An 18,204-nucleotide genomic window follows, 5' to 3' on the forward strand; every position below is an offset into this window, starting at 1 on the left:
GTGGTATTCAGTCCGCACATTTTGTGTGTCTCCTTTATTTACCACACCTGATTGAGATCACCAGATCATTGGGACAGAGCTCTATGAAGTCAGCGTGTCAGATACGGGACAAACATAATGAGCAGAGCGTTGGGTCCCCAGGAGCAGGACTGAAAACCACAGCTGTAGATGTGCACACGAGACTGGTGTTTCCCAGAGCTGGTCCTGGATCACCGTGAAACGATCTGTACTGTATACAGAGCTGCTGATATAAAGGTGACCTGACGCGACTCGAGCGTTTCAGGACTCCAGGATCAGGGCTGGCAAACGCTGATCTACAGTGTCAGTGATGAGGATGATGAAGGACCTTCAACCGCGTGAAGCACGACGTGAGCTCCGCTCCGGCTTTGAACAGTCCATCATAAACTATTAAACATTCATGAGCCACACAGAGGGGCTTCACTCGCTCTCAAACACACCACCGACTCCCGACAGGAATAAACTACAGAGAGAGGCTTTCTCCCTCTACAGAAATTACTATCATAGTCGAAAACCATTAGAAGCTGCTCAGTGGCGGGCGTTACTGAATCCCAATATGCATCTGTAGCTACACGTTCATCCGCGTACATTTGCAGCAGAACATTCTTCATAATTATTCATGTCTTGAATTATTTTATGGTATTTATTTAATTGTATTAGTTTTTTAATCTATGTAATATGATCTATTTATTGATTAAAATTGACTGAGGATCTCAAACAGTCATCTTACACTTTGAACAGTCTGATTGAGCTCAATCAGGATGAAATTTCCATAAACCTGAAATAATCCAATCAACAGGAAAAAAAAAATGGGATGGCCAACTTTGGTCCAGGAGGTTCCTGCGGCATTTAGCTCCAGTCCTAATCAAACACACCTGAGCAATATATTCAATGTCTTCAAGACAAAAGCTACAGGCAGGTGTGATTCATTAGGATTGGAGCTGAACTATGCAGGACCCACCGGGACTAAAGTTGGCCGTCCCTGGTTTACATGTTTGAATCGCACTATATGCTTCATTGGATTCAAAAATACACAAGCTCAGATTCAAATCTCAAGCATTAAAGAGATCTGTGATGCATCTGAGAATCATTTTTCCCCTCCTCCCACCCTAAATTAATCTTCGACAACAGATCAAATCCATTCTACATACCATATACAGATAAGCAGAAGAACTCAGAATATGAATGTAATGCACTAAATGAGTCACATCAGGTCCTGCAGACCGTGTTCCTGCTGTCAGTCACAGACGGACTTTAAGATGAACAAACATCATCCTTGCAGCACAGTCACAAAGCTCACAACTTCTCATTAACTAACCCTTCTGATGCACTGTAATATCACACACTGCATGTTCAGCTGATAAACGGACTCCAGACATTTAGGAACCATCTTTCATCTGCCTGATTTCACCTGCGTTTGTGACACTTTTTGTGCGTTCTATAAAAAAAAGTGAAACAAAGACAAACAACCGCATGGCGGGAAATAACACGATATTACGTGACAATCGCATCAGCTAAATTATTATTGATCAAATGTGTTTGATTAGTATAAAGACACCAGTCAATCTGACACCGTTTTCATTTCTGACAAAAACCCAGCAAAGCGAATCCAGCACACAACAACTGCCGTGAGAAAACACAGAAAACACTTACTGTGATGCTCTTGGATGATGAGGACTGACATTTCACCTGATGAGAGACACTGGCCGTTTGATTCATCGAGAAAAAGCGACGAAGATCCGATCAGTTTGTTTGTCCGACAGAAGCGCCTCGATGATGATCGGCGAAGAGAAAAGCGAATGAACTGAGCGATGCTCTCTCTCTCTCTCTCTCTCTCTCTCTCTCTAATGGAGTCACTCCATCTCACTCTAGAGTTTCTCATGTTTGAATGCAGATCTGTTTCGTTCATCTGAAGCAGCTCATCTCAGTGTCTGCACGCGCTTCAACATCAGCAGGTGTTTCTAAACTTCACGTTTTCACGGACAAACTCAGACACAGGACTGATTTCGGGGGGACAAACTCAAACACACCGACCCGGTTTAAGCGGTGGATGACGCTCTCTGTGTGAAATTATTATCGTTTGATCTGCAGTTTAGAAATATCTTGGAACTGAGACGCCGACATTCAATATAATGAGATCAATAAACAAATAATTTAACCCCATTTACACAACAATACTAAAGTTTGAGGAGACTACTAGAATAACAGTTGAATACAATTAAACATTTGATATATATATATATATATGTATGTATATATATAATACGTTTATATACATTATATATATTATACATTTATGTTTTTCTGCTCCCAAATTTAATCACAAACTAGTGCAGTCCTGCGGAGTTCAACTGACGAGCGGACAAAACCAAGTTAACGCGCACATCGGCTGCGAACAGACTCCAGACTCCAGACTCTCAGCTGGATTGTTCACTGAAACAATTAAACAATGAAAAAGAAGTTATGCTGCATTCACGCCATGCCGTAATTCCGGGAAAAAAACGTGACATTCTACTCTATCTGAATTATGTGTTTCTGTGGCAACACTATCAACGCCAAAGCCCTCACGTGTTTCTGAACTCGTAATTACAACTTGTAAACTCGGAATGTTTTCGGATTTACGACTTATTAAACCAGTTACAGATGTACCACGTGACCGCCGTCAGGTTCGTTTTGGCGCTACCTCCGACTCCGACAACACGGAAAGCTGAGAGTAAAATGTCACGTGTTGTCATGTCGGAATTACGGTAATTACGACGTGGCGTGAAGGCAGCAGCGGCACTTGGAATATGAGAAGATCAGTTGTGTTAATCAGGTCTTTCTAGCAGCATGAATAGATATTAAGACTCATCTGCTGCCAGTGTGCTTTTATTAATCTTAAAAAAGCAAAGATATGAGATGCAGAGATGAGATGCAGCACCTTGAGTGCAGTAACTGCCGCTCCATGTGAAATATTTCTCATTTTCTAGATGGGATTGTTTTTGCAGGAATCGGCTGAAGATCCACAGCTCCAACACACCTGACGAACATCACGCTCATTAGACGGACACAAACACAGCTTCATTAGAAACCATGAGCTTTTATTGGAATGTTTCACCATTACACTTACAAATCCCACCCGTGCGCGTCTGCCTTTATCAAAACAACTTCTAATACTGATTCCGCTCAAGCACATGTTCATATGACCGTCTGCAATCATGAATAAATGACATCTGAAGGTAAAAGCAGTCGAGTATCTAAAACGCCATGAAGAAAAAGAAAGACAGACAGAAAATCCAGTATATGGGTATTTTTTTTTTTTTTTAACAATTCTCTTTTAGTCACAAATTGGAGATCGAAAGGAAGTATCAAAGTAGAGCAGGAAATGCTTTGCTTAAATGTGGTAGGGGTTCGGGTCATAAAACATTAAAATAAAGCACAGGATGGAGCCGAACTCAGTTCAACATGTGATTCTTTACATCTCAATGACAATAATGACGGTGGTCCAGTTTCATCATAAATCTCACGATCAGAGTTCAGTTACATGTCGTCACACACTCACACGACACAGACTGAAGCGCTTTCGGTTGCTTACACTGGCATAAAATCAACAAAACTCAAGAAAACGGTCGTATGTGTCCAGCGGTCGTGGTGAACCGGTCCGTCGGACACGTGTCTACTCTGAGGGGACCAACAATAGAAAAAGCATTTCTCTTTTCTGCATCTGCACCCTACCATCCCATACGAGTGTGTGTGTGTGTGTGTGTGTGCGCGCGTGTGTGTGTTTGTTTAGGACATGACACCAAACACGGGGTTGTGGCGGCAGATGCTCGGCCCGATCTCCTCGTAGTCCTTCTTGGTGTGACACACTTGGTAAAACTCCGGCTGAAGAGAAACAAACAGACACAGCGTCACACAGGTGTTCCCAACATCCCGCGGTGTGAAGGTAATGACAGTCATTAGTAAACATCAGCGTAATCGAGTTCACACGGCACAGATTCATCAGGACGCTCCTGGAACATTACAGGATGTTTTCACAGTACAATGAAGTAATCTCCAGTGATTCATTAGAAAGGCGATTCCTCGTCAGACGGGCCCTTTAAAGCAGACGTCTGGGGCCAAAGGGTCCTTAGAGGACTTTAAATTATTTAAATGTCAGAGAAAACAAGCATTAGAATGAGGTTTCTCATTGTATTCACCATCAATAACGGTTTTACTGTCTTTGAAAAACCAGAGAAACCAGAATAAATGATGAAGCCTCATTTCAAAAGTGATTTGAAAAGTCATTCAAATGAATCAAATTTTATAACAATGTAGTCGTTTTTATAACAGATGTACATGTTCCAATATATTTTACCTGATAGAAATGTTCAGTAAAAACTACTTATAAAAATGCTCATCCTTAATTTTGATGTAGTCATCAAAAATTATTAGATATGCAGATGCATTGGATAAAAAGAGCAGAAACGCCACGCACTGAAGAACACTCAGCTCTTAACACTTCTGGAATTCTGAACCATAATTATTTCAATTATTTGAGTTTCTTATTTTTGATCTCCTAATTTCTGTCAATTACAAAAATGTTTTGGAAACTGTCATTACACAGGGGGGGGGGTTTATATATACTGGATGTGCATGTGTGTGAAACTCACAGTTGACGCCAGCATGGATCCTCCGAACCACACGGCGTACCGCTGCATGTGATGGGTGATGACCTGAACGTCGATGGGTTTAGGCTGCGAGAGAAGAACAGATGCACATGTTGAGTTGTGTTATTTCTCACACACTGACGCTGCTGTTGATCTGCTGCTGAATGTCACCTTGAGTTTTCCTCCGCTGAGCTCCTCGCTGAGCTTCAGACGCGCGTCCACCGTTCTCTTCAGGTCTCTCCCGAGACGCCGGCCGAAGTCACGGAACATGGTGGAGCCGCCCGACAAGACGACGTTCTGTGGAGGAGGACACGCGTTCACACACTCGTTCACACCACTGAACCGTGGGCCGTATCTGACCGAGACTGACGCTACTGACCTTATAGAGCGGACGGCGCACGTCGATCGGACAGTTCTGAATGACCTCGTCCACCACCTCAGAGATGGGCTGAGTGAAGTCCGGGTTAGCGAACTGAGAGAGGAAACGGAGTGTGAGACACTGCTCTGTGTTTGTGTGTGTGTGTGTGTGTGTGTGTGTGGTTGGGGGACTAATCTCTCTCCACAGGGTTTCTGAAGAGGTCTAATTATCAACCTGAGGACTTGAAGACATCTTGAATAATGTACATCCCTACAGATCAAACCATGCATTTCACGAATTTCAGATTCTTTTACTTTCAACAAGGACTAAATACTACAAATCAGCAAAACGGCTTCAAAAATACTTATTTCTTTCAAAAAGCACATACATATGTATTGAGCTTGGTTTGTGTTACTATATCAATACATACAGATTAGAGGTGGATCGATGCTGTGTTTTTTGTTTTTCTGAAGGGTTTGTGTTTGTCTGTGCTTATTGTAATTAAAATAAACATGTGTCTGTCCAAACCTCAGGGTGGAAGAAGATTTCAGGCCCCAGGAAGCGCTCGTATCCCACATCGATAGTGAACTCTTTCTTGCTGATGGCGTTGATGCCGGTGTACTGCTTGATCCATTTGGACCCGTCGGTATCGTACTTATTGAACTCCTTCACCAGGTCGGGACAGACGTAACTGAAGCGCTCCTGCAGCAGACAGACGGACAGACGCTCAGAGTGTGGAGGACGAGACGCTTGTGTGCTCCATCACACACACACGCACGCACACACGCACACGTTTGTTTTTGTGAATTGTGGGGACTTTCCATAGACTTCTATAGTTTTTACACTGACAAAACAATATTGTCTATCCCCTAACCCAACCCACACTCTGCAGGCCGGTCCCCACAATGTCAAAAATTTCAGGTTTTACTATCCTTGTGGGGACATTTGGTCCCCACAATGTAGCAAGAACAAGTACACACACACACACACACACACGTGGTTTAAGGAGACTCTCCATAGGCATAATGGTTTTTCTTCTGTATAAACTGCATTTTCTATCCCCTACCCAAACTCTGCACCCAAACCCACTGGCAATTTACTGCCAATTTTTGAATTTCATAAAACACCAGTATGTTTTTTCTAAGCCTTTACGTTAATGGGGACACAGGAAGTGTAATAAACCATGTTTACCCTGTAACACCCTTGTCATTGTACACATCTGTGTGCTCATAAACCAGATATACCAGAGCTCACACACACAAACAGAAACGGTCAAACACACACTCTCGCTCACCTTGACGGCTTTGGCGGTCTCCAGCGACTGCTCCGGCGGGATGCCCACCTCTCGCTCCCTCAGCAGCTGCTGCGTGAAGTACGTGATGTCCCGGCCCGCGATGGGAATGTGTTTAATGCAGCTGCCGATCACGTAACCCTCCGCCTGTCAAACCAATCACAGCAGCAGACTCTCGGTGAGAACGCTCAAGGTCACTTCCTGTTCTGTGTTATTCTACAGGGAAGAGGTCATGAGCCCGAGATCGACAGGATCAAAACACGGTGACGTGATCAGGCACGACAGAAGAGCAGCCGCCGAAAAACGAAAATAATGATTAGGTATTAGGTCTGAATATGAATGGCTGTTTGAAAACAAATATTTATATGTTTGAGTTTCTTCTCCATGAAAAAAAACCAAGTGTCAATTTATGACATTCCAGCTCTCAGCACTGACATTCCTACAATAGCCCTAATGGAATTCAGTGTTCAAAAGGACAGAATTATTAAGCATTAAACTGGACATTTGAGAGAATCGGTTTGTTCTGTAATGTGTGTGTGTGACGTACCACTGGAATGACGTGAGTAACTCCATCTCCGCTGTCGATGACAGTTCCTGTAAGTGTTCTCTCACCCACCTGCCGAGACGTCCATGACGCTGCCAGAGCCAGAACAGCCTGACAAACACACACAAGATCAGCCAAACGCATCAGCACTGAGACCGAGTGTGTGTGTGTGTGTGTGTACCTGCACAGCGATGTACAGCCCCGGCACGTTAAAGGACTCAAACATGATCTCGGCCGTGTACTCGCGGTTCTCCGGCGTGTTCAGCGGAGGTTCGGTCTGCAGCAGAGAAACAAACAGCACACGTTAAACGACACACAGGAAGTGATGCGCAGAGTTAGCTGAACGCATTAATAGTCCAACCCATGTACTTCAGGTCTCAGTTTAAGAAGAGACATTAAATTAATAATCAGCATTTAGGGGAATACTCCTTACCAGTAGGAAGTAATGGTCCTCGGGTTCGGCTCTCAGGTACTTGAAGATCACCTGCTCCATAAATCTCTCCATCAGATCCCAGTCCTCCACGATCCCGTGCCGAATGGGCCACTGCGGAGACGGAGACGCTCAGAGATCACGGACACACACGCGCGTACGTTTCTGACAGATGCACAACTTGATGATGATGATGAAGGTTGAGCTGAAAACCCTTCATCATCACGGCTGCGATCGGCCCGCAGGTAATCGGAGTGTGTGCACGACTGAACAAAGGAACAGTTCAGACAAATGTGCTAAATGTGCTGCCCCTCAGGCCGATAAAAAAAAACATCACAATAATCTACAAGGAATCCACAACACTCCAGCCCATCTATTAATGTCTTGAGAAGACAAAAGAAACAAATCCATCTTTAAGACATCACAACTGTGGATTATTGTGATGTTTTTATCAGCTGTTTGGACTCTTTCTGACGGCACCCATTCACTGCAGAGGATCCACTGGAAAGACAGTGATGGAGTGACACATTTATACAAATATGATGAAGAAACAAATTCACACAAAAAGCACAACTGACCAATCAGACTAGCGCAGCAGAACCTGCGTACGGCCGCACACATCACATCAAATCACATTTATTCCCATGATCACGCTGAAGCAGCACTGACGGTTCACTCACTTTGGTGGCGTAAGTGGGTTTATCGATGGCTTCGTCTCCGATGAAGAAGTCGAGGTCATCCACACCCTTCATCATCCTCCGCTGAGCCTGATCGCCCACCTTCGCCGACTCTTTAATGGCGATGCCTGAAAGGAGAAAGGGATCATCGGATGGACCGACGACTGCCGTCAATCAAACGTGACGACAGGAAGCGAACACGCCACGACTAAAAACGAGAACCAAACGCTGATGTGAAAGAATACAGCAGCAGAAAAAGATTTATTACAGGACGTTTGTAAGATGATCTTTTGACTAATGAATTTCAGGATCACTCACATAATGCTGAACATACGGAAAACAGTGTCATCTGACACAGAGCAGAGTGAAACTGAATAAATCATGATCATGACTATCTTTCTAATTAATTGTGTGCCACTAACACAGATTAAAAAAAAAAACTAATCAAGTTAACCACTTTAACTTTGCACTTAAAAAGTCAGAAGATGATAAAGGACAAACTGGGTTTGTAAGCCACTTTTTTAATGCTCATGTTCATCTCAGTGTTTCTGCAACTTCCTGATCTGATCTCAAAATCTCATTCCTGAAACCCACAGTACAGTACAAGCACACTACAGATGTGCACTACACCCTACAGGGGCGTAACACCCCGTACACACATCAGGACACACTCCACACTCACATGACGGAATGATGAACTGCGGTTCCGTGTTTCCTGCGTATCCCAGTTTAGTGTACCTGAAACACAAAACACACGAATCACTGCTCATATTCATCCATGCACACTTGACCTGCTGCTGACATTTACATCCGGGTGTTGAAGAAAACAGACAGAAACTGCAGATCATGGAGAATGTGCAATTTTAAGAATGCCGAGCCAAACCAAACCCTGAACAAACAATAACATCTGATTATATTCGTTATGATGAGCGCTTCATTCAGTTTATACATCAAACACCCGTTTAAATCCATTTCTTTAAAATCACAACATCTCCAACCGCTCCCAGTTCATAAAGGATGTCAACATCTCACATACTCATAACTGTTTTCATAACGATAATTATTTTACCGCGAATCAACACACGAACCTTTGCAATTAAAACAACTGTTATTTTTTGAAGTGTCTAAACGGAAGTAGTTATTATTAGCGCACTTGTGGGGTCTCAAACACACACACCGACTGCTGTAGATGTTTTCATGTCTCTACATGTCAAAATATTTCCAGCAGTGTTGTTCTGCTGTGATCAGACACACACAGATCAGTTTAACTCAATCACTGAAACATCCACACGAATCCAAACAGAACAAATGACTCGCACAAATAAAACATCAATCACACCGCCTGTGGTTATAAAAGGACGGATTTCGGTGTTTCACATAGTTTAAATCTGTTTGTTATTCGTCAATGTGCAGCATCATGTTTTGATACGAGGTTAAAGATATTAAAGGATTTAGTGTTTTTCTCTGTTTGCCCATATAAGGCCGCAGCGAGAATACGGAAGTGCAGGAAGAGGAAGCAGATGTGCGCATGCGCACAAGTAAAGACAACAGATTCAATCATTTCCCCGCTCTTTAAACTCTTTTCGCTGCTCATGTACACCATTCGTCTAATAATGTTGTGCGATAAGCGGCACATTTAATCGTATGTGGGCGTTAAATCGGCGCGTTTCGCCGCTGCGCGCTCCTGAGATCCGCGTCACCCCTCGGCGCACAATCACCGCAAACTCACTGATTTCATGACAGTCTCCGCTCATCTCTGCCAAGGAGAAGCAATGATGGCATAAACCAAACGGCTGCTGACAGACGGCAAGCAAATATTCAGCACGAAAACGGCGTCTTTGCAGGCGCGCTAGTGCGCGCACGTATCGCGCCGGTTTTCGCGTGCACCGGCAGATTCAGTGAATTACTCACCCTGTGCCACAATCCACAACGCATGCCGGTAACCGAGCGGCCATCTCGAGTGCGTTAAAGCGCCGGCGAGCTCCCGGTACGAGTGATCAGTCGGTCCGTTTGTGCGCGAGGCGGAACCCGGAAGCGCGAAGGGAAGCGTTTTTCCACTTCCGCATTCAAGCGCACACAGCGATGACACAGGCGGGGCGGGGCGTTTGGTGGGCGGGGCCTAGCGACTCAAACACGTGGCCGCTCACATACCAGAAGAGAACAACTGCCGACTGATCGTTCTTTCGGTTTCAGAGGATGACATGATTGTTTTGCTGACAGTCGAAGCATAAGCACGCGCACGCGCACGCACAACAGATATGATATGTGAAAAGAGTGCTGACACTTCGGCGAAGTTTTGTGTTTGTTTAAATTTGCACACAAAGCGAGCACATCAGATTTAACCTTTAATTTTGAATGAGAGAAATTAGTTGAGGGGTGTAAGGCGGGAATCATGAAGGCGATGCGCGCGCCCTGCCCTTCAGTAGTGCATTAAAAAGCTTATTTGATCAAACCCTGAAGCTGTAGCTCAATAAAAGGTCAGTGCGGCATTAACATGTTGTTTAGGTGAACGCCTTTATAGAAAGATCAAACCAACGCGGGATTGTTTTTGAGTTCGTTCTGTTTTTGTTAAATAACACGAAATGCACATGAAGAACACATCAGTCAGAGTAAATGAGTGAATGTCTCTGTCCAGCAGATGGAGCTCATGCAGGACTGAATGGAGATCATTAGGGTTAGTTTTTAGGACCAGGAAACACTTGTGCTGTGTGTGATTTCGAAGTTAATGTTAAGTTGTATGTGGCAGATCACAATTCTCAACAAATTCTGTTTGTCTTGTGCAGTTAGTTGTATCTCTATAATGCTTTATACAGTACAGTATTATAAGTACAGTGAGTTGTCGAGACATTCTGGGTCGATTCAGTGGCACTGCATTTGATTCTCAAACATCCAAGAAGTACAGCAGAAAAGGACGGATTATGTCTTCTGAAGCCCCTTGTAGTCACCACACAAACCATTTCTACCAAGGAGTAAAAAACCAGCATCACATTCTGTAACTGTGAGTCTAACGCTGAATGCCTCTTTATTTGCAGTGAATCTACAGTCAAAGGTCTCCATCTGTTTCTCGACCAGCAGAAGGTCAGTGAGACGCACTAACACTAACACAGACAAGGTCCTTCACATGCCGAACGTGGGCCGCTTGATAAAGGTTCTAGAGATCCTCTATTTACACGAAATCATGCGCTTAACTCCATATTAGGTCTGTGTCCATCCTGACCGAAGGGTTTTAAGCAGACGGTCCTGTTTCTCCAGCATTGCCAGTTGTTGCTAATAGATCATCTGGTTTTCTCTAGGTGTCCTTTCTTACCCAAACACGTCTTACACCCGTCGTGAGCGTGTGCAGAGAATCGATACGACATCACGTAGCATTACAGCAGTAAAATAATCTTCAAACTAGGCTTTATTTTCATTTTTAAAAATATTTCTTTCTTATATTTGTGGGGTGAGTTACGGACGTACATGTTCTTGGCAGGTTTCTTGATTCATCAGAGTTTGTCGAACATTTGTGATCTGATCCTGAGACTCACGATGACCTCAGTGAACTAGTTTAACTTTATTGTCCAGCTGAGGGATTTACATCTTTAATGATGTTTTACATTCTTTATGAAATCAAAGATAAAATAAAGTGTTCTTTTCAACAAGAACTAACAAACCATATTAACGATTACATTTTCCTGTGTGTTTATTTTGATCTGCATGTTCTTCAGTCCCGATCCCATTAACAGAACGGGCGGATTTGGGTCGTTTGGTCCAGAAACACTGAGATTATATGACTGATATAAAAGCTACGATCATAGCCGTTTAACCAGCTGGTTAGTGCTCACGTGTGACCAGTTATCTGTGTTTTACAGCTCTTGTGTTGATCTGCATTTGTGCTGAACTGAGACCTGCAATAACAGACATAAAGCGATTACACAGCCTGTGAACTGTAACTGCTGTTTGCAACGATGAGCAATTTGATGAATCTACTTTTAGCAAAAAAACAAAACAAAACACATGTGCAGATCATGTTGTAGTTTTACACCCAGAATGCAGCAGCTCATATGTGAGCGCTGATGAACGCGATCTGAGCCAGTGATGATGATGATGATGGAGGACAAACGCTGTGCAAATACTCATCAGAACGATTAACAGTGCCTTAATAGCAGTGCTACCACACGTATTGTTGGATGGAAGAGTAAACACTAAACTGTTTTTGTTGCACTTAGGGTCAGGCCTGCATTTTCAAAGTTTTAAATATGGATATTTTTTTACACAAATGCATTGATTCGCTTCAGAAGGCTTTTATTAACCCTCCAGAGCCGTGTGGAGGACTTTTTATGATGGATGGATGCACTTTATTTTGCTTCAAAATCAAACCCCATTATAAAGCTTGGAGGAGTCAGGACATTTTTAACATACCTGTATAATTCAATATAATTTAATATAAGTGTTTTTTAATATAATATATTTGTCTGAAAGCATAAAGTCATATACACCTAGGATGGCTTGAGGGCGAGTAAATTATGGGTTCATTTTCATTTTTGGGAGAACTATTCCTTTAATTGTCACAACATAGTTTTTCTACAGAGGAAAAGTTATTTTGAGAAGTGTTTGCACTATGTCAACATTCTTCAAAATATCTTGTGTTCAAGAGAAGAAACTCATTCAGGTCTGGAGGGGCGTGAGGGAGAGTAAGTGATGACAGAATGATCATTTGTAGGTGAATTATCACTTTGAAACACTCTAGAGTATGTACTGTGGCTGTAACCTGTGTAAACACACACACACACAGAGCGTTTGTGGATCGGGACACACCTCGTCTTGTAAAGCATCACGTGACTAATAGTTCCAGCTCAAATAGCGACGCTCGGCTCAGATCAGGGCAGTACCTCGCGCCGCCTCCGCGTTCATTCGTCAAACTCTAATCATTAACTCGCAGCAGAGCTTTCACACACGAGCGGAAGAAGTGGAGTCTAAAGCATCGCTCCAGCAGAGACTGACACCAGCGAGCCGAGGTGAGACGCTCTGATCTTCATCATGAAGGATTCACAGACTTCATGTTTCAAGTGGAACGCTGTGATTTTGCGCTGTGCGAGTTTGATGATTAATGGTCGTGATAAGAGCGCAGATAAACAGGACTAAAGTCAATACGTCCGAACAGAGCGACTGATATCATGGAGAAGAATGAGGAAGTAGACTGGAAAAAACTGGAGCCCGGTCACGAGGTGAAGATCTTCCTCACGGTGCTGTACAGCCTCATCCTCGTCCTCGGCATCGTGGGAAACAGCCTCACCATCCACGTGGCGCAGGTGCTGCAGCGGAACGGCTACCTGCAGAAGAACGTGACGGATCACATGGTGAGTCTGGCCTGCTCCGATCTGCTGGTGCTGTTGATCGGGATGCCCGCGGAGCTCTACAGCGCCATCTGGTTCCCCTTCTCGTCCTCCTCCGGCGACGCCTCCTGCAAGATCTACAACTTCCTGTTCGAGGCGTGCAGCTACGCCACCATCCTCAACGTGGCCACGCTGAGTTTCGAGCGCTACATGGCCATCTGTCACCCGTTCCGCTACAAAGCCCTGTCCGGCGGCCGCACCGTGAAGCTCCTGCTGTCCGCGTGGATCTGCTCGGCTCTCGTCGCTCTGCCGCTGCTCGTGGCCACGGGAACCGAACGACACGTGACCAAGGGCCTCCAGGGGCCGGCGCAGAACCTGACCTTCTGCACCAACCTGAGCCAGCACTGGGTGATGTACCGCACCAGCATCTTCATGGCCTTCATTCTCTATCTGCTCGTCCTGGGCGGCGTGGCCTTCATGTGCAGAGCCATGATCGCTGTTCTTCGGGCCCCGATGGGAACCGACGAGTCCAGCCCAAACGGAGCCGAACGCAGGGTTCCCAAGCACGAGAGCGCCCGGGTGAAAGCGTCCCGCAAGCAGACCATCCTCTTCCTTGGTAGGACATCATTCGCTCTCTTCAGTAATCCGTTCGTCATCTCGCACGCGTGTCTCGGCCTGACTTTACAAGACGTGACACGATTCCTGTTGAGAAAGAAGGTTCACCTTTACCCTGACCCAACCTTACTCAAATATCCACTGAACCCTCTAACACATTTTCTCTATCAGCCTCTATCAGACTGAAAGATACTTCGGTAACCATCCTGCTCCGTCTGTACAAATGAGCCGTGTAAATCTCTGTTCAATCTCACGGATCCAGACGCGGAGCAGCCGCTGCAGTCACGTGATCTGACGCAATAACACTCAAACACTCACATTTTAGAGCAGTGCTTCTCAATTCCAGTCGTGGGGGCCGCCTTCTCTGCACATTTTGCATGTTTCCCTTATTTAACACACCTGAGTGAGATCATCAGCTCGTTAGCTCAGTTCATGGATCTTTCTCCTAATAAGCTGATGATCTCAATCAGGTGTGTTAAATAATGGGGACATGCAAAATGTGCAGAGCAGGGGGCGCCCAGGACAAAGATTTAAGAACCACTGTTTTAGAGTCACGACCTCATCTTCAGCTAAATTAGGGTCTGAAAGAAAAGCTACCAGTTTGCTTATGCAAGCTGACTAACGGATTAGAGTGCTTGCTCACATAGTAAGTGCACATGTAAACAGGTTAAACACCACATACATTTCAAGAACCACAAATGTTTTTTTAGGTTCTTACTACCTGCACGAAAAAAAAATGATCAGAGGGACTCTTGAACGAGTTTCAGAACTACTGCAGAGTGAATGAGCTCATCACAACATGCATTACTTACATGATTCACGGCCGACGCACATCCACATCTGTCAGCACATGGACCATAAACAGAACTGCAATGGTGAAAAGATAGAAAAAGATCAAAAAATCGTTATTTTTAGTATACTGTGAATTGTAAGATGTAATCGGACAATTAAGTTCAGCAGTGATTTTGTGTTACGTAATTTAGAATAAAACAATTTCTTACACAAAGCTCACGAGGATGTGGGTCAGTGATCCACTATCTAATTAAGCAGGTTAGCCGAAAAGCGTGAATATTGTTTAAGACAGCAAACATGGTAAAAAGTTAAATGACTAAAATACATTTTAGGGAAAAGAAGAAACCTTGTATAAAATGCAAACACTTTGTTTGTAATTCAGAAGGCTACTGTGCTTGTCCTCCTGGATCCTGCCATGATGACAGATTCTATTTGGTTTGCTTTGGTTCTCTCCTCACCCGAGATTCTGTTCTCTCTCCTCCCGTCTGTGTTCTCATTAGTGCTGATGGTGTGCGCGCTGCTCGTGTGCTGGATGCCCAATCAGATCCGCAGGCTGATGACGGCGGCGGTGCCCACGTCGGCGTGGACGGTGAGTTTCCTGAGCAGCTACGTGAAGCTTCATCCGGTGGCCGACACCTTCTTCTACCTGAGCTCGGTGCTGAACCCGCTGCTGTATAACCTCTCCTCGCGCCAGTTCCGCTCGGCGTTCCTGCAGACGCTGCTGTGCCGTCTATCGCTGCAGCACATCAACAGAAGAACACTGGAGAGCAGTCAGGCCTCGAAGAGCTCCGGCAACACGATACGGCCCCTGCTGAGGCGATCGCTAGACCGCATACGGATGGTTCCCGGTGGCAGATCGACGCCTCCGTCGTCAGCAGAGAGTCCAAACCCTCCGGACCCCGCCGACCGGCCACCGAACACAGACGCGCTGACCTCTGAACCCCTGGACGACGAGATCAACCAACCCACTGCACTGCCTAACGCTAACTGATGGACTAACCAGCTGGAGAACACTGGTGATCACTTTAAATCCTAATGAAATCCTACACATTAACTCGAGAGTCATGCAACAGGGAACCTGTGCTAAATCTGTTCTTATCTACATCACTGACGATGTCTGACATTCACTGTATTTTAATAAAGGAATATTTACAGAAACCTTGTGTGAGAAAAAAGTCAGAGCAAAACAAATCAAAATAAGATCGCAGATTCATAAAAGAGAATCAGATTCAGAGCCAGAAAAAGAGCAAGAGTTTGCAAACTATAATCACAATGCAGGACATGAAGCTCATGGGTCATGAGGGTCTGAAATAAGAGCGAGCGGAAAAAAAAGTCTACAGAAAACTTGCTCAGTCAAAATATCTGTTTTCATTCCCATCATCTCTAACCTTCACCCATCACAAAACATACTAAAATATTAGTGATGTCAATGTGTTTGAAAAAGTTTTTTTTTTTCAGAATATACAGCTACTTCTGAATGACTGTCAGTAGAGAAAGACTGTTTTTAGCAGCTGAGCCTAACTGACCCATGTTAACCAGCTAAACCTGTAAGTGAGGTGAGGACGCCCTCTGCTGGTGAACTGAAGAGCACTGCTATAACCTGAAATTCACAATGGACTTCAGCATCACCTTTCTCAGCTGGACACTAAATGCTATAGTAAATGCAGCAGCATCAGAACTGAATAAGGATCTGAATCTGAACTCATTCGCTGTGATGTTTAATCATGAAAGCTGCTGCATCTGAGCTCAGTCGACAGAGATTCACGGCCTGTAATAAGGAGCTCGAAGCCCCTGAGCAACAGAGGAGACATTCGATGAGATTGGCTCATCATTCATCCTTTTTACTTCATCCTATCTGGACGAGCTTGTGTTTAATAAAGCCAAACCATGATTATTAACAAGATGCCTGACAACTGTCATCTGTAATGGCATTTTGCCACATTATGGAGGTACATTTTACTGTTTCTACACATCTAAACCACCGGGAATCAATCTGGGCTTTGGGGCTTTCATGTTTTTTTTTTTTTTTTTTTTCCATTAATGAAATCATGAAATGAATTACAGTTACACACACGAAATTACAATGGCACAGTTAAACCAGAACATTTACTGAACTAGTTACATTTTAACTTTAAGACAAATCGCTTGATGTATTCCCCACTTGTAAGTCGCTTTGGATAAAAGCGTCTGCTAAATGAATAAATGTAAATGTAAATGTACATTTTCAAGCATGGAAAAACAGTCTTTAACATGCAGCAAATGACACGCAAACATCTGCAGCATCATTTGTGCTCGATGAGCACACGCCGTAGGGTTACAGACAGCCCTGAAACATCATGGATGTGCTTCATCAGTCATGCAGGTGAAATGCTCTTCAGGAGCCTCAAACAATAAAAAAACAAAAAAAAACATGGCCGTTGATGGTGGGGGCCTGGTCCCCAGTGACTGAAAGATTTTACTTTTTTTTTTTTTTAAACAAATAATATTTTCAGCTGAAAAGTAAATGTGCATACAATGCAGTTATTTTAATTCATTTTAAAATGTTATTTTGTAAATAAATTGAAAAGTCAAATCAAACTTACTAATGCCTCCCAATAGTCATCTGAAGTTGTGGTGTAACGATTCTGCATTTGGCGGATAATAGCCTATAGTATATGTGAATATTTACTGTTGTTTTTGCAATGTACAACAACTGCAGAGAAATCTGGACCAAACCTAAATAAAGTCAAATGCTGATGCTCGACTCCAGACACGGACAGTCTCGTAACGGTGATCCGCAGTGGTTTGGTGTTCTATGTTTATGTCAGGAAGAGAACGATTTACATCCAAATATTATTTGATTTACACAAAACAAAACCTCACAAGCTCACACACTTGATGCTGCTACATGTAATCACAGTAAAAACTTGGAGTGTGAATTTGTAAGTTTACTAGGGAAAAGCTCAAATGTATTTTAAAGTGTAACTGTGTTGGTTTGGAGCCCCAAGCTCAAACGTCCAGCTGTAAAACCCTCACCTGATCATGGACACCTGCGCCCGTCTGTGACTGGACGGATCCAGCAGCACCGAGACAGATTTACTCCGCACCAGCAGCAGCTTCATGTTGGGACAAAATGTGTGTATTTCTCCTGTTCACTAGATGACATCTGTTTCGGATCACGGACGGCACCTGCAGATGGAACTTGTCAATAACTGACTGATTGATACTTCAGTGGTTTCCTTTTTTCGTTAAACTGTGACGCAGTTTAGCAGTCAGAGGAAAACTAACCTTCCGACAGAGACACAAACACATCTTGTCCAGACGAAGTCAAAACGGATGAGCGCAGCGTCTGATTCGGAGTATGAAAGTGAGGGGACGATGATCCTGAGAACAGCAATGAAGGACAGAGACATCAAAGAAGAACCAGCTCAGCTCAGCAGACGATCCTCACACTCGATCACGTGCGGAGAGACTGACTACAGCACAAAAACACTTCGAACAGAGTCTGACAGTCACATACAACAGTACGACGTGAACATCAGACCGACAGTAACTGT

General features: G+C 44.0%; 3 protein-coding genes across 4 annotated transcripts in view; 1 reads left to right on the top strand and 2 right to left on the bottom strand.

The window, feature by feature from the left end:
• The window catches only part of LOC127157237 (inactive dipeptidyl peptidase 10), a 40,251-nt gene extending 38,423 nt beyond the window's left edge, over window positions 1-1,828 (bottom strand). The window contains exon 1 of one of the 2 annotated variants that reach the window (XM_051100483.1): window positions 1,672-1,828. In XM_051100483.1, the coding sequence (XP_050956440.1) occupies window positions 1,672-1,737 (66 nt within the window). In that variant the 5' untranslated portion in view covers window positions 1,738-1,828. The remainder of the gene's footprint in view (window positions 1-1,671) is intronic. The other variant, XM_051100486.1, reaches the window with a different exon arrangement.
• A 1,249-nt stretch (window positions 1,829-3,077) lies between these two features.
• actr3 (actin related protein 3) lies at window positions 3,078-10,020 on the bottom strand. The gene is made up of 12 exons (XM_051100490.1): window positions 9,858-10,020; window positions 8,629-8,684; window positions 7,950-8,074; window positions 7,273-7,383; window positions 7,021-7,116; window positions 6,843-6,950; window positions 6,299-6,442; window positions 5,533-5,706; window positions 5,026-5,118; window positions 4,818-4,943; window positions 4,650-4,733; window positions 3,078-3,882 (listed from the first exon to the last, which is right to left on the bottom strand). Exons 1-12 carry the CDS (start codon window positions 9,899-9,901, stop codon window positions 3,787-3,789), a joined length of 1,257 nt encoding a protein of 418 aa, XP_050956447.1. The 5' UTR covers window positions 9,902-10,020; the 3' UTR covers window positions 3,078-3,786.
• A 608-nt stretch (window positions 10,021-10,628) lies between these two features.
• On the top strand, window positions 10,629-17,263 carry gpr39 (G protein-coupled receptor 39). The gene is made up of 3 exons (XM_051100491.1): window positions 10,629-11,024; window positions 11,654-13,877; window positions 15,169-17,263. The coding sequence occupies exons 2-3, from the start codon at window positions 13,103-13,105 to the stop codon at window positions 15,657-15,659; spliced, it is 1,266 nt and encodes a 421-aa protein (XP_050956448.1). The 5' UTR covers window positions 10,629-11,024; window positions 11,654-13,102; the 3' UTR covers window positions 15,660-17,263.
• Window positions 17,264-18,204: the final 941 nt, after the last annotated feature.

The sequence above is a fragment of the Labeo rohita genome, unplaced genomic scaffold, assembly GCF_022985175.1.
Source record: "Labeo rohita strain BAU-BD-2019 unplaced genomic scaffold, IGBB_LRoh.1.0 scaffold_102, whole genome shotgun sequence".
Lineage (NCBI taxonomy): Eukaryota > Metazoa > Chordata > Actinopteri > Cypriniformes > Cyprinidae > Labeo > Labeo rohita.